Below are 14,638 nucleotides of genomic sequence, written 5' to 3'. Positions count from 1 at the left end.
GCCGAGGCAGGTGGATCACCTGAGGTCAGGAGTTCAAGACCAGCCTGGCCAACATGGTGAAACCCCGTCTCTACTAAAAATACAAAAATTAGCTGGGCGTGGTGGTGGGCACCTATATCCCAGTTACTCGGGAGGATGAGGCAGGAGAATTGCTTGAACCTGGGAGGCAGAGGTTGCAGTGAGCTGAGATCGCACCACTGCACTCCAGCCTGGGCAACAAGAGTGAAACTCCATCTCCAAAAACAAAAAACAAAAAACAAAACCAGTGATCGCACTCAGCAAGACACCTGGTATTTAGTATGTGCTTAATAAATGTTTAAAGAATGAATGATGAGTGAGAGATTGAATCAACAATGCTCTCTTCTTTAAAGTATTACTGGTATCAGTTGGCCTAAGGTTGATTGTAATGATATTTTTAGAACATGATTTAAAATCATGTACTTCTGCTACAAATATTCCATTAAGAATGTCTGTGTTCATCTCTGTCTTTCTTCTTTTGTTTGTGAAAATAAACTGCTATGCCCTTAAGTGCCGCTCATGTCTTCCAAAATAACCAAACTTTGTTTGTTTATAGGATTTGGGTAGCAGTGAGCTAAGAAAGGACATCTATATCACCGTGCACATTATCCGAATCGGTAGGTATAGCACTTGTCAGTGCAGTAGGGGCAAGGAACAGAGAGGAGAAATGCCAAGAGGTTTCTGTGTTTTCATGATTTATTGCTGTCTGAATCAGAAAGATATCAAAGCCAGATTTGAATCCAAGAATCACAGAAGTTGTTAACTGTCCCCAGACCTTCCCAACCCCACATATGACCTCCTCACCTACCATAAACAGATTCCGGTCTCTTTTAATATAAGTAATTAGGAAGTTTGTTGTGTTTCATTTTGTTCTGCTGGCCTTCCTAAACATATTTGATTCAAAAATTCTGTGTTTGTCTTTTAAAATTCTAATTTCTGTTAGCATAAAATGAATTTTTCAGAGCTGAGTTTCCTATGAGTTAATGAAGGCTCTGTATAAATTGGCATTTTCCAAAGTGCAGAATGCTTCAGAGCGTTGTTCCAGAAGGTGCTACAAAAAACAGCCTGTGAAATACTGAATTCTGAATGATTTTTTAACTTGTATAATGTCGTCAGCTTATTAAAGGGTCTGAGAAGTCTTAAAGGGAAAAATAAATATGCCTGTCTAACTTTGTTGACCCTAGTTTTCCTCAAATTTGATCTGACTATGAAAACACTTATATAATGTAGCAGTTATTAACATCTTGCAGAACCCACTTTAATGTTCTGTGATGAACTTGCTCAGTGAAGCCAGAATGTGTTCCCTCATTTTTACACATAAAATGCCTCTAAAAGCAGGCATTTTATGGCAGAAGAACTAGGTGAAATGAGGAATGGTATAACCTACACAGTTTTTCCATTAAGTCTAACCAGTCATTATTGGGAATTCATTCCCACTTCTTCACTAACTGTACTCCGTTACTTGCCTAGGAATACTTCTGTGAGATAGTAATATTTTGCCATGTAGTCCTGCAAGGTGATTTATTTTTATAGGCTTTGGTTTTATGTACGCAATAACTGCATTGTGCATTGAGTGAGACTATAAAAAACATACTTTTATTCCAGCTTGGATTTTCTGTATGTTTTTTCTCATAAAAATCTATTCTGAAAACCTGTTTTCATTTTATGCTATTTTTGTATTTGAAGGACGGTAGAAACAAAAAAATAGACATTTTTTTGGTTTTGTTTTCATTTTTCTTTTTATAAATGAGTCTATGAAAAAAATTGGAAAGAATCTTTGAAAAGGTTGGAAAGTTAGAACCCATGCTGCTGTTTTCTTATGAGATAAAGCCTGTCTGTTCTCAGGATGGCAGAGGTAGTTTGTTATTTAATCTGTGTTTCTTTAAATTCAAATGTAATACCAATGGTTAAAGTAAAATGTGGTTTTATATATCTTCATGTAAACATTGCTAAAACTGTAATATAATCTCTGACAGCAGTAAGAGAAAAAGTAAACCACTTTTGCTTTCAGAATTTTCTCAAAGGTATCTATGGATTTGGGGTGGTAAAAAAAACACGCAGCAAAGTGAGTATATGCCCTTCTGGCCTGTGGACTTCCCTCAGCGTTATTGCCAAGGAAGCCACCTCAGTAGTACTGTCCATCACAGGGCAGCCTTTCAAATGCTTGGTGTTTGATTTGTAATTGCACTTTTTATTAGCGTTGTTATGGTCATTAAGTTGTTAAAATGAATGTTGAATCAGAAATTACCTCCCTATCTTTGTCTTCAGTTTTGGGCAAATGAATACTTCTCTAGGATTATTGCAAAAAACATTTACCAGTTCAACATTTTGAGACCGAAGGAGAAGTGCAATTAAGGTAAAATACACTAAGATGGGTTAAGATTTAGTCTGCCAGCTCCCTTGATGGAGTGAAATTGGTGGCAGATCATTGTCTTTCAGGGTGTTAGAAATGCAAAATGCTTGTTCCTCAGTGCCGCAAAGAAATAGCACTCAAACATATATTTAATTTTCTCAGCAAGGCAATTTTTACCTTCTTCAGAAAGGGTGCCTCTCACAGATGGAACAATGGTGAGAGCACACCTGGACAGGGGAGGGGAAGGAGTTCTTATTCCTGACGCAGGTAGCCCTTACTGCTGTGTTGTTCTCCTATTTACTAGGGCTGGACTGCACAGTCTAAGCTAATTCCGATTGACTATGTTGAAAAGAGCAGGAGTACAAGCCAGAGTGGTGGGGTGAGTAGTTTGGCGGGAAGGACAGTTAGAAACAGGTAACTAAAGGTGACTTAGGTCAGAGCAGGTGACCGGGATGACTCAGGTCAAAGCAGGTGACTGGGATGCGTCAGGACAGAGCAGGTGACCAGGGGAACAGATGTAAACTACTGATCAGAACTGGCAGGAAAGTTATTTACTGAAACTAGAGGCAAGGCGGCGAAGAGAACCAGGAAGTTAAACTTTAAAATGGAGAATCAGGCCAGGCGCGGTGGCTCACGCTTGTAATCCCAGCACTTTGGGAGGCCGAGGGGGGTGGATCATGAGGTCAGGAGATTGAGACCATGGTGAAACCCCGTCTCTACTAAAAATACAAAAAATTAGCCGGGCGTGGTGGTGGGCACCTGTAGTCCCAGCTACTCGGAGAGGCTGAGGCAGGAGAATGGCGTGAACCCGGGAGGCGGAGCTTGCAGTGAGCCGAGATTGTGCCACTGCACTCCAGCCTGGGCGACAGAGCGAGACTCCGTCTCAAAAAAAAAAAAGAAAAAAGCATGTTTTAAACCATGATATTGATAAAGACTGGCATACATATTAATATTTCATCCTAATACATTCTGTAATACTATTCAAAATAGAGATAAATTGAGACCTTTGTTTTTTCATTTAAAAAAGTGACCAAAGTTTTAAATTTGTTTAAATCAGTTGTGTAAGTAAAAGTAGGATTGGTCGATAATTAAATTCAAGTATGAAATAAAGTGTTCAGTTTTCAGACAGAATTTATATTAAAATTATGTAGAATGAAATTTGGCCATACATACGTTGTCAGGTCATGAAAACCTGATATTTTGAATTCTTACATTTTGCACATCTGAAAAGCAGCTAGCTTATTTTGGCCATTTTTTAGTTTTTATTCTAACTAATAAAATAAGAGGTTTTCGGGCTGTGTCTCCCTGAAAGTGACATCTTGCAGAGGTAGTTTTCCTTTACTACTGACGAGTGAAAGCCAAATTGGGTATTGTCATCCCATTTTTTCCTGCTTAACATTGGATTTTGGAATTGCTGGAAATATCTTGATGTGCTATAGGAGAATTTTGCTCAGATAGAAACAATTTATGGTTGTGTTGAAAAGCATCTAGAGACAAATTTGCAGACTTTTAAAATCATTTTTTCCCACATTAACTTGTTATATTGCAACTTTAGTGTACTTTTTGCTTTTTGTCTTCAAAATAATCCACTGATAATTAAATACCAACGATAAATTAAAACAATGTATTAATAACATTTTTTAACATGTGACAATTTAAACTAGTTAAAACTTTACAACAGTTAAAACCATTTTGGTGATAACTGAGTTCTGAACAGCCTGAGAACTGAGGCAGGACATGCGCATTTGATCACCTGTGCTTACTTGCCGTACTTCAGACAACCTCAAACTACTCTAGTCACAGGTGAAATTTTTGAAATAGTTTTTTTGAATATGGAATTTGTTTAAAAATAGAACATGGAAGAGTCACCATTACTGCCTCTAGTGACATGAACTTCCTGGGATGCCTTCACGAATCTCAGGGCCCGGGGGATGGTTCCCAAACGTGGAATCTGTTCCAATCTTTGTATTTTACAGATGGCCACTGACGCCCAGAATTTAAGCTACTTACCCAAGGTCACACAGCTAGGTGACTGGAGAGGAGAATCCAGAACTGAAGCAATATCTTCTGTTATGCCCAACCTGGGTGGTCTTTATTGCCCAATTATATTTCAATGGCCTATCTTATAGCTGTATGTTTCGCTACCTAAGATGCATCTAATCAAATGGCTCCATGGGTAATGCTTGCTCTTTAATTGAACAGGTCGAATGGGAGCAGGAGAAAAAAAGAACGCCTGTAGTGTCCAGTACCGACGACCCTTTGGCTGTGCAGTTCTTAGCATCGCCGACCTGCTAACAGGAGAGACAAAGGATGACCTCATTCTGAAAGTGTACATGTAAGAAACACGCACGTGGTGAAGGCTAGGGTGGGCACAGGGGTGCATGTGGGTCCTACTTGGGCAAATGCTACTTTACGTGGGTAGAGAAGAACAATGGGCAGTTTATGAGCCATTCCTCAAAAACCCAGTAATCTGTAGACTTGTTGCAAGTGAGCCCACAAGCCACAATTTGCCATTCAGAGGAATTACTGAATTAAGAACCAATGAGTACAGACAGTTTACCAATTAGGTAGACCGTCTACTATGTGGGATACCACCTTTGAATTTATTTATAAACCTAGCATGTCTTTACCTTCAGACAGTCAATGTGTTCTTGGAAAGTAAAAGTACTTTTTGAAGTAAGTTTATTAGAATTGGGAAAGGGAAGCCCAGATGACTTCCATCCTACTCTAGGTGTTAGTTTGCTGGGCCTGCCATAACAAAGTACCACAAACTGCATGGCTTAACCCATTTATGCCTGAGGTTGCAATTTTTTGAAATTTTTGCAATCCTACCTTGGCGATGACCTTGAGCAGTAGGATATAAATAACTCCACATGCTTAGCGTTCCAATAATGGAACACTAGGCATAGATTTTTTTTTTTTTTTTTTTTTTTTTGAGTTGGAGTCTCGCTCTGTCGCCCAGGCTGGAGTGCAGTGGTGCGATCTCAGCTCACTGCAAGCTCCGCCTCCCGGGTTCACGCCATTCTCCTGCCCCAGCCTCCCTAGTAGCTGGGACTACAGGCGCCTGCCACCACGCCCAGCTAATTTTTTGAATTTTTAGTAGAGACGGGGTTTCACCGTGTTAGCCAGGCTGGTCTTGATCTCCTGACCTGGTGATCTGCCTGCCTCAGCCTCCCAAAGTGCTGGGATTACAGGCGTGAGCCACTGCGCCCGGCCCATAAATAGATTTTAAACAATAGAAATGTGTTGTCTCACAGTTCCCAGATCAAGGTATTAGTATAGTTGGCTCCTTCTGAGGGCTGTGAGGGCAATCTGCTCCGTGCCTCTCTCCTGGCCTCCGGTGCTTTGCTGGCAGTCGTTGGGGGGTCCATGGCTTGTAGACGCGTCACTCTGATCTCTGCCTTCATCTTCACATGGCATTCATGGCTTTCTCTGGGTCCAATCCCCCACCCCACCCCCCTACTTTCTTTTTTTTTTGAGACAGAGTCTTGCTGTGTCACCCAGGCTGGAATGTAGTGGAGCAATCTCGGCTCACTGCAACCTCCGCCTCCCAGGTTCAAGAGATTCTCCTGCCTCAGCCTCCTGAGTAGCTGGGATTACAGGCGCATGCCACCATGCTTGGCTACAAATTTCTCCTTTTTATAAAGATACAGTCATATTAGAGTGTGGGTCACCCTAATAACCTTCTTATATGATTACCTCTGTAAAGACCCTCTTTCAAATAAGGTCATATTCTGAGGTACTGGGGGTTAGGACTTCAACATTACCTTTGTTGGGGGATACAGTTTAACCCATGGTTCTCTATTGAGAAAGTTACTTGATATATTCCAAATCCTAAGTTAAATTATTTTTTAAATGCATGTGGGTTTGGCCCACACCACCGTGCCACCTCCCCACAGGCTTGGACATTGAGGCCTAATATACGGCAACATCTTCAGAGCAGACTCATTAGGGTTTCCACACTCCTGGTTTGAGGACCACACCCTTGGCTACCTCCATGAGTGAACTGGCTTTTGTATCCCATTCTGGAGGTTGTGTTAATATACCTAATATATGCCAGTAGATTTTTCATAGGTGACGGTAACACGAGTGGCCCACTGCCTATGGGACATATACTTAAAATTGCCTTTTTGACCTCTGCTGCCGGGTTTCATGGATTTTTCTACTCTCCATCCAATGGGACCTATGTAACACATTTAATAATTCATTGACAAAGATTTATCTATAGTCTATGGTTTAGGACCGGAAACTCTCTTCATCCCTCTTAAAAAGGAAAATGCCTGTGATGTTGATGTTAAACTTGAAAACTTCTGGTGAAATTAGTGGGTGGTAAAAGTTGCTACTCTTTTTATCACATAGCAACCCTCAATTTCAGTGGTGAAGCTTAAATCCATGATGCCCTTCTTTCCATACTTAACTGGTGGTCATAAAACATAATTTATTTGAAATACTAATGACTGATAATAACCACCCTTTACTGTGTGCTTACTATGTGTGAGGAACTGTGTTAAGCACTTTGCATGTGTCATATCCTTTTGTCCTCACAACAAACCCATGAAGCAGACAGATGCTCCTACTCAGTTTTACTCATAGGGGAACGAGAGTTAAATAACTTGCCCCATGTTGCCTGGCTAATAAGACAAGGAAGCAGATTTGAGGTCAGGACTGTCTCGCTCCAGCATCTGAGCTTTCCAGTTAATAGTTTGTATTTTTCCAGGTGTTATTTCACACCACAGTCTAGTAAGGTGATGATGCTGCTGTTATGTGGCTTTTTAAGCAAACTGAAATTCATCACAAACACACTCTCATCATTTCTTAAAGTAGTCTTTCCAGGTGTGAGTAGCAAGTATTGTATTTATCCTGCCACTGGGAAAACAGAGGGACGGACAGTCCCATCATCACCCTTTATTATGCAGCCAGCGGAATCAGACTTATGCATTCCAGCCAATGGGAGACAGTTACACTCACGAAGACAAATTGTTCTGCTCTTTGTGTTTTTTTTTATTGTCTGCTTTTCCATAAGCATCAAATAAGGTTTTGGGTAATTCTTAATAGAAGATAAATTCCTGAAAAATGCCCATTCAGCAAATAGTGATGCTGTTTCAAGAGTAATACTAACCAGTCAACACAGTCACTGTAGATTAGGAAGGAACTGTGAATTTAGTCAAACATGGGAAAGTGCCTGTTAGAAAAAATTGGGGAGAAATTTCTATTTGTTAAGGTGATTGAACCCCCAGCCCTTCTGGGACTCAAAGAACAGTAGCAAATGCCTGCCTGAGCCTGGAAGATACTTTAGTCACATACTTTAGGAGCTTTTCTTTTTTTTTTTTTTTTTTTTTTTTGAGTTTTGAGTTTTGTAGGTTAAAAGCGTGAATTCTGGAATCACTTAACTATCTAACAGGAAGCAAGCCATCTTTCTTTCTTCCCCACTGGGCTGAAATAAGAAAACCGGAGGCAGAATGTGCTAAATGGCGATTTGGTGTCTTACAACTAGACAGGTGGGATGGTTTCATTCCATCTTAATTTTCCAGCCCTGTAAGATTCAGCGTTCATTTTGATATCCCACTGTTAATTGGCTCAAAAATCACCTCCATCATGTTCATCCTGCAAAATCCTGTGGCAATAAAATAAATAAAAATGTAAGCAAATAATTATGAATTATCTGCCTCAGACTTGATCACTAGGAAACAGAACCTGTACTGTGGGAGATTTTGATTGATAGTGTACAGAATCTTGATGTTCAGGCCTCTTGGGAGGATGAAAAAAAAAAGCATGGCTAATAAAGTAGTGAATTTATGCATATGTTCAGATGAAGGAAGCTTTCCCCAGCGAGGGAGAGTAGTGGCAGTGAGGATGTATAGCAGAACCACATGCTTACAAATCATTATGAGTTATCAGGCAGAGGGACATCCATCCATCCATCCATCCATTCATGCCACTGACAGTTTTTAAGCATCCACAGCATTCAAAGTACTGAAGGAAACTCAGATATCAGCCAGTCCTAGATCCAATCCTCAAGAACCTTAAGAGTATCCCAGGTGAACTACACCATGTAAACAAAGATAACATGATCTAATGAGTGATAAAAGCTGAGAAAGAGGTACAGATTGCTGTGAAAAGACAGAGAGATGCCCCATGTGGAAGCTCTGAAAGAGTAATTTTATTATTCTTTGGTAAATCCTGCCAGACTTTTGCCAGTACAAGCTGTGTTAATGTCAATTTCATTTTGCTTAATTTGCTGCATTTTGATGCTGGACAAACCTGGTCATGTTACAGTAGGCAGAGACTTGCTAATGAGAATTAATTTACTAAGCATTTATTATATGCCAGGAATTACCCTAAGCCCGTGTTTGTTTAAAGTTCTAGTATATTGTCTGTGTTTCATAGGTGGGGAAATTAAGACAAGAGTAAACTCACCTAAAGAACATAGCTTGGTTAATAGTGAGAATTTGAATCTGGGGAGTTGAACTCAGTTGGGGCTGCCTTCCCCTGTATGCATTGTTCTCTGAGATTTCTGTCTGTTTTGGGGCCACTTGCAATCTGTGAGTTGTTATCCCTGCTGCTTCTATCATGAGGTAGGCAGTCAGGCATTACCAGATATGGACATTCTTGCTCATTCTGGGACAACCATGCTAAAACTGGCAGTCAGTTGCAGCAGGTTGATGGGGACTCCAAAGAAGTACATTATAATGGTTGTAACGAAAAGGGCAGGTGTTCTATGAGGGTCACTTCTTGATTGCATGCATCATTAAAGCTTAACAGAGTGTTAATGTTTTCATAGGTGTAACACAGAGAGTGAGTGGTACCAAATCCATGAGAACATCATCAAAAAGCTGAATGCACGTTATAACTTGACTGGCTCCAATGCAGGTGAGTGTATGGGCTGGCTGACTTTCCCTACGCTTTTTGTTCTAAGCCCTTTTTTTTAATTTGCCTGTGTGGGAAGGAAGTTATCAGCCCTTTGTTTTCCTTTCTATTCACTCCCTAACTTTAAAAATACTCAATGAACATTCTGGTGCATCTTCCTATGCTATGATAGGCTTGTACTTATAACTCCCTATAAAAAAATATATTCTATTCTTGTTGAAACGAAAAAGATAATCTGAACTTCTTCTTTGGTACCAAGTCTTCATACTCCTAAGTCGTTATTGAAAACTAAAAATCAGCCGGGCGCGGTGGCTCACGCCTGTAATCCCAGCACTTTGGGAGGCCGAGATTAGCGGATCACCTGAGGTCAGGAGTTCGAGACCAGCCTGGCCAACATAGTGAAACCCCCGTCTCTACTAAAAATACAAAATATTAGCCGGGCATGGTGGCAGGGGCCTGTAATCCCAGCTACTCGGGAGGTTGAGAAAGGAGAATTGCTTGAACCCGAGAGGTGGATGTTGCAGTGAGCTGAGATTGTGCCGTTGCACTCCAGCCTGCGTGACACAGTAAGACTGTCTCAAAAAAAAAGAAAGAAAGCTAAAAATCACATGACAAATATGATGCTTGGATTTGTGACTGAAAGAAGTTTGATAAATAGCAATTTTTAGTGAGGTCCAATAAAAGCATGCTTCACGGCCGGGCGCAGTGGCTCACACCTGTAATCTCAGCACTTTGGGAGGCCGAGGCAGGCGGATCATGAGGTCAGGAGATCGAGACCATCCTGGCTAACATGGTGAAACCTCATGTCTACTAAAAAAAAAAATACAAAAAATTAGCCGGGCATGGTGGCAGGCACCTGTAGTCCCAGCTACACAGGAGGCTGAGGCAGGAGAATGGCATGAACCTGGAAGGTGGAGCTTGTGGTGAGCCAAGGTCGCACCACTGCCCTCCAGCCCGGGTGACAGAGCAAGACACTGTCTCAAAAAAAAAAAAAAAAAAAGAAAACACACAAAAAAACCATGCTTCGCTGCCTATGGCTGGCTTTGAGCAGCAACATTATTGACAAACATACAGGTTCACACATTGAAGTTGGCTAAAAAAGAAAGTGATGCTGACTGCAGTGGCTTGTGAAGAAAAATGTGTGTGTGCTTGTTCAGAGAGGAACTGAAATATATACCACTACAAGTCGTATGAGGTACATAGTATTGTACTAGTAACATATAGTATATACTACATTATATAACATATACAGATTGCATAGCATATATGATGACATCTTTAGGTTTGGTCAGTAGACAAAAACCTGGTGAATATTGTTTGTTCTTATCCACCATTCAGACCCACACTGAAGCAAAACAAAGTATGCAGTCATGTGCTTTAATTGACATAAAGAAACTTCAAATAAAGTAAGCTGTTTCTTAAACTGAATGTGTTGTTTTTTAAGACTGATTTTTAAAAGCACCTTGAATATAGATATTTTTGTTGCAGTCCAAATCACCTGGCAATTAGGAGAACCGGAATTTAAATTCAAACCACCTTTCTTTTTTCAGACCCTTGCACATCTTGCTAGACCAAACTGACCGGCAAAGAGAAAATCACTGTAGACAGAGCTTTGTCATTCAGTCAGTGAGAGCCATGAGTACCTCTAACTCATACATGTGGCAACGCTTCAGACTGTAATGAGTGGTGAGGTCAGTTTTCTCCTCCCTCTCCTAAGAGTTGGAGAGATAACTTGGGTTTTTTTTTTATGCAGATGGCCCTTTGCTTTGGACAAAGTCCTGCATCTACCACTAAACAAACAAGACACTTAGAGCACTTAACGTTGAGGGCAGAGTCTCTAAAAGACTCACAGGAGACAGGAGAAATGAAATACAACATGGAGCTACTATGTATGCTTGTCTTCTCTTTTCCCACAAAACAATTATAATTCTTGGCTGGGTGCGGTGGCTCACATCTGTAATCACAGCATTTTGGGAGGCCAAGGCGGGTGGATCACAACATCAGGAGATTGAGACAATCCTGGCCAACATGGTGAAACCCCCGTCTCTACTAAAAATACAAAAAAATTAGCTGGGCATGGTGGCGCTTGCCTGTAATCCCAGCTACTCCGGAGTGTGAGGCAGGAGAATCGCTTAAACCAGGGAGTCGGAGGTTGCAGTGAGCCAAGATCGCAGCACTGCACTCCAGCCTGGCGACAGAGAGAGACTCCATCTCAAAAAAAAAAAAAATATACACACACACACACACACACACACACACACACACACACACACACATATATATACATACTTCTCCTGATTGTCCATGGATAAAAAAGTTTAATTTCAGTACCCCCTCAGTAAGATAGTAGAGCTGCTGTTTGTTAGAGAACATATCTGTGGAATTCATTGGTAGACTTCCAGCCAAATCCAGTTCTACTCTAAACCTTTTGGTGTTTCTTGATACCAGTGACCATCATTTTGTCATTAAATTTACCCTAGACCTGTGCTGTCCAATTCAGGAGGCAGCAGCCATATGTTGCTGTTGACAATTAGACATGAACCTACTATACCACTAGAATTGAGATATGCTGTAATTGTAAAGAACATACCGGATTTTGAAGACTTGGCCCAGTAAGAAGAATGTAAAATATCCCATCAATAATTTTCATATTGATTACATGTTGAAATGATAACATTTTGGATATATTGGGATAAATAAAATATGCTATTTAATTTTTTTCTTTTTTACTTTTTTGACATGGTTACTAGGGAAATTTAAATTTCATTCATGACTCACATTATACTTCTGAGTCAGTGCTACTCCGGGCTCTGTTTAAAGGCTAGCATTTTTTTTTTTTTTTTTTTTTTTGAGACGGAGTTTTGGTCTTGTTGCCCAGGCTGGAGTGCAATGGCACGATCTCGGCTCACCACAGCCTCCGCCTCCCAGGTTCAAGCGATTCTCCTGCCTCAGCCCCCCGAGAAGCTGGGATTACAGGCACTCACCACCGCGCCTGGCTAATTTTGTATTTTTAGTAGAGACGAGGTTTCTCCATGTTAGTCAGGCTGGTCTCGAACTCCCAACCTCAGGTGATCCGCCCACCTCGGCCTCCCAAAGTGCTGGGATTACAGGCGTGAGCCACTGCGCCCGGCAGGCTAGCATTTTTTTTTAAGTTCTTATGGATCACAAACAAATCCATTATGCCCTGCTCCTTTCTTTCTGCCTATTAACTGTGAATAGAAGAGTTGGTAACCATTGTGTATCTTGTTCTTTCTCCCTATGCGTCCTGTTACCTTAATTTGCTTGCATTTGCCCTCTATATGGATAAACAAATACCAAACTAATCCTGACCTTCTGACTTTTCACATGTAGTCCCTGACCTTCCTACCGTCATAGATGTAGTCTTGACTCACCATGATATGTTGAACTGTTGGCTACATGTCTTTCCCAACTCCTTTTCATCTCCCAGCCCTTTCCCACTGCAAATATGCCTCGTGCAGGACAACATTCATCTGTTATTAGGTTGTTTGAATATATCATTGTCCAAACTCTGAAGTGTTACCCAATTGCCTCTTGAATCTTGGTGAAGTTCTCAATGATAGGCTTTGATTTACATCTCTAGATAGACCCTAACATAAGTGATCCTGTATCCTTAAGGCTTGCATTAAAGGTCAGGATTCCAGTTAAACCAAACCACAAATTTCCCTCTGCTTACAGACAGAAGTCATCTCTTAGAGAGTATAGTGTAGTATTTAAGAGCTTTTTCTCTACAAGCAGGATGTCGTAGGTTTGAATCCTCTAAGGGATATTGGGAAGATTAAAAGAAAAAATCTATGCAAAGCACTTACCATAGGACTTCATACATGGTAAGTGTGTGTTGAATGTTAGCTATTATTATTGTTTACCCACTTTAAAGCCACTATCTGAAATATTCTATCCTTACCTCTTAAGTTGTCTGTTTTCATTGTTTCAGAATGGATCCTGATTCAATCTCCTTAATGAAGACTTTTAGAATAACACAGTTGGATTATTGATATGTCGGATCATTGAACCAACCCCTTCTATACTTTGTTTCCTTCATCTCCTCTCTGCTGATTTGATTGCTAATATCTCTTCCTGGTTTCTTTTAACTTAATTGTTGGCCTTCTGATTAACTTCAGGAAGGAAGGGAAGCACATTCTGTTTCCTTGGGAAGTTCCTCCCATGTTTAGATGTGTCCACATGTTCCATGTGCTTTGTCAATTTTACTAGCTCCTTATTCTTACTGGAATCCTGAGTGAAACCCTACCAGAAAGTGAGATCCAAACCACCCTGTCCCATGAGTCATACCTTTTCTGTTTACAGCCTTTGTACTGAAATGAAAAGCTACGTGTTGTAGCCTTTGCAAAGAATGAAAGAAACCATTGTACCATAAAGCCTTGTAAAAAGGTTTCCCCTTCCTTGGGCAGGATCCATTCCCATTTTGCAGCTTACTGTGATGCTCAGATTCCTAGGCAACCAAATGTATGCTCTTTATACCTGGCTTCTACTACAAAGCCCTGTCTGCTCCCCTATCCTTGTGACCTCAGCCCTTTTCTACCCTTCTCTCTTAACCCTGAGGCCCAGCCAGGCCCACAGAGCCTGCATCTATCTGCCTTCTATTTCTGTGATCTCCCTCTCTGATCCTTTCTAGCCTCTCTCAAGCTGAGGCAAACCCAGCCCTAAGCCTCTTCACTCTAATATTCTGCTCTAGAGAGTGGAAGCTCAGGAAGAAGCCTAAAAACTATTTTAAAGAAAACCAAAACTTACACTCTTCCCACCAAAGCTTCCACCCTTCAGTCTAGGTAGATCATTGTTCTGTATCCCCTTGATCTATATCCTTGGATGAGGAATGGAAGTTCTGTGGCCAGCAGATAGGGATTCCAGAGCTGTTCAGGTTCATTATTGAAAGGGAGGCACATTAATGGCTTACCTCAACAAGATAGTGGGGGAAGCAAGAGCACAAGAAATTGAAGAGGGAAATTAGGGTGCCTAATGTTTAAACTGTCACAGCAGTTACATAATGTTGACTTCTGCTGTTTTCTTTCTGGACCACAGAATTGTTGATTAAATGGAAGCAGTGCAGTCAAACGTTTTCAAAAGAATTGAGTTCACTCTAAAAAGTACTGTTTTTCCCCACTTTCTCCTGCTATTCCTCAGTCATTGGCACTAAAAAAAGAGAAAAAAACGCAACTTTGAAATTGGTTTTGGAAACAAATTCTACCAGCTAATTTCCAGGCCCTTTATGCTTCATTGATGTCCTCCTAGCTATTGGAGTTGTAATCTTGTCTGGTTAATAGATGAAGGGATTCATCTAGTTAACTGGGCTTTTTTCCCCTCTAACCTAAGACTTACGTTGCAAAGGTACATTAACCACTAACTTAGTTGAGTTTAGAAACTGGT

The 14,638-nt window shown here is 40.8% G+C and overlaps 1 protein-coding gene across 3 annotated transcripts in view; it reads left to right on the top strand.

Moving 5' to 3' along the window:
* The window catches only part of DOCK4 (dedicator of cytokinesis 4), a 470,104-nt gene that overhangs the window by 252,420 nt on the left and 203,046 nt on the right, over window positions 1-14,638 (top strand). For all 3 annotated transcript variants that reach the window (XM_030826426.1, XM_030826424.1, XM_030826425.1), the window contains exons 10-12: window positions 575-635; window positions 4,574-4,706; window positions 9,153-9,241. In XM_030826426.1, the coding sequence (XP_030682286.1) occupies window positions 575-635; window positions 4,574-4,706; window positions 9,153-9,241 (283 nt within the window). The remainder of the gene's footprint in view (window positions 1-574; window positions 636-4,573; window positions 4,707-9,152; window positions 9,242-14,638) is intronic.

This window comes from Nomascus leucogenys, chromosome 13, assembly GCF_006542625.1.
Source record: "Nomascus leucogenys isolate Asia chromosome 13, Asia_NLE_v1, whole genome shotgun sequence".
NCBI lineage: Eukaryota > Metazoa > Chordata > Mammalia > Primates > Hylobatidae > Nomascus > Nomascus leucogenys.
This window is presented reverse-complemented; position numbering and strand designations above follow the sequence as displayed.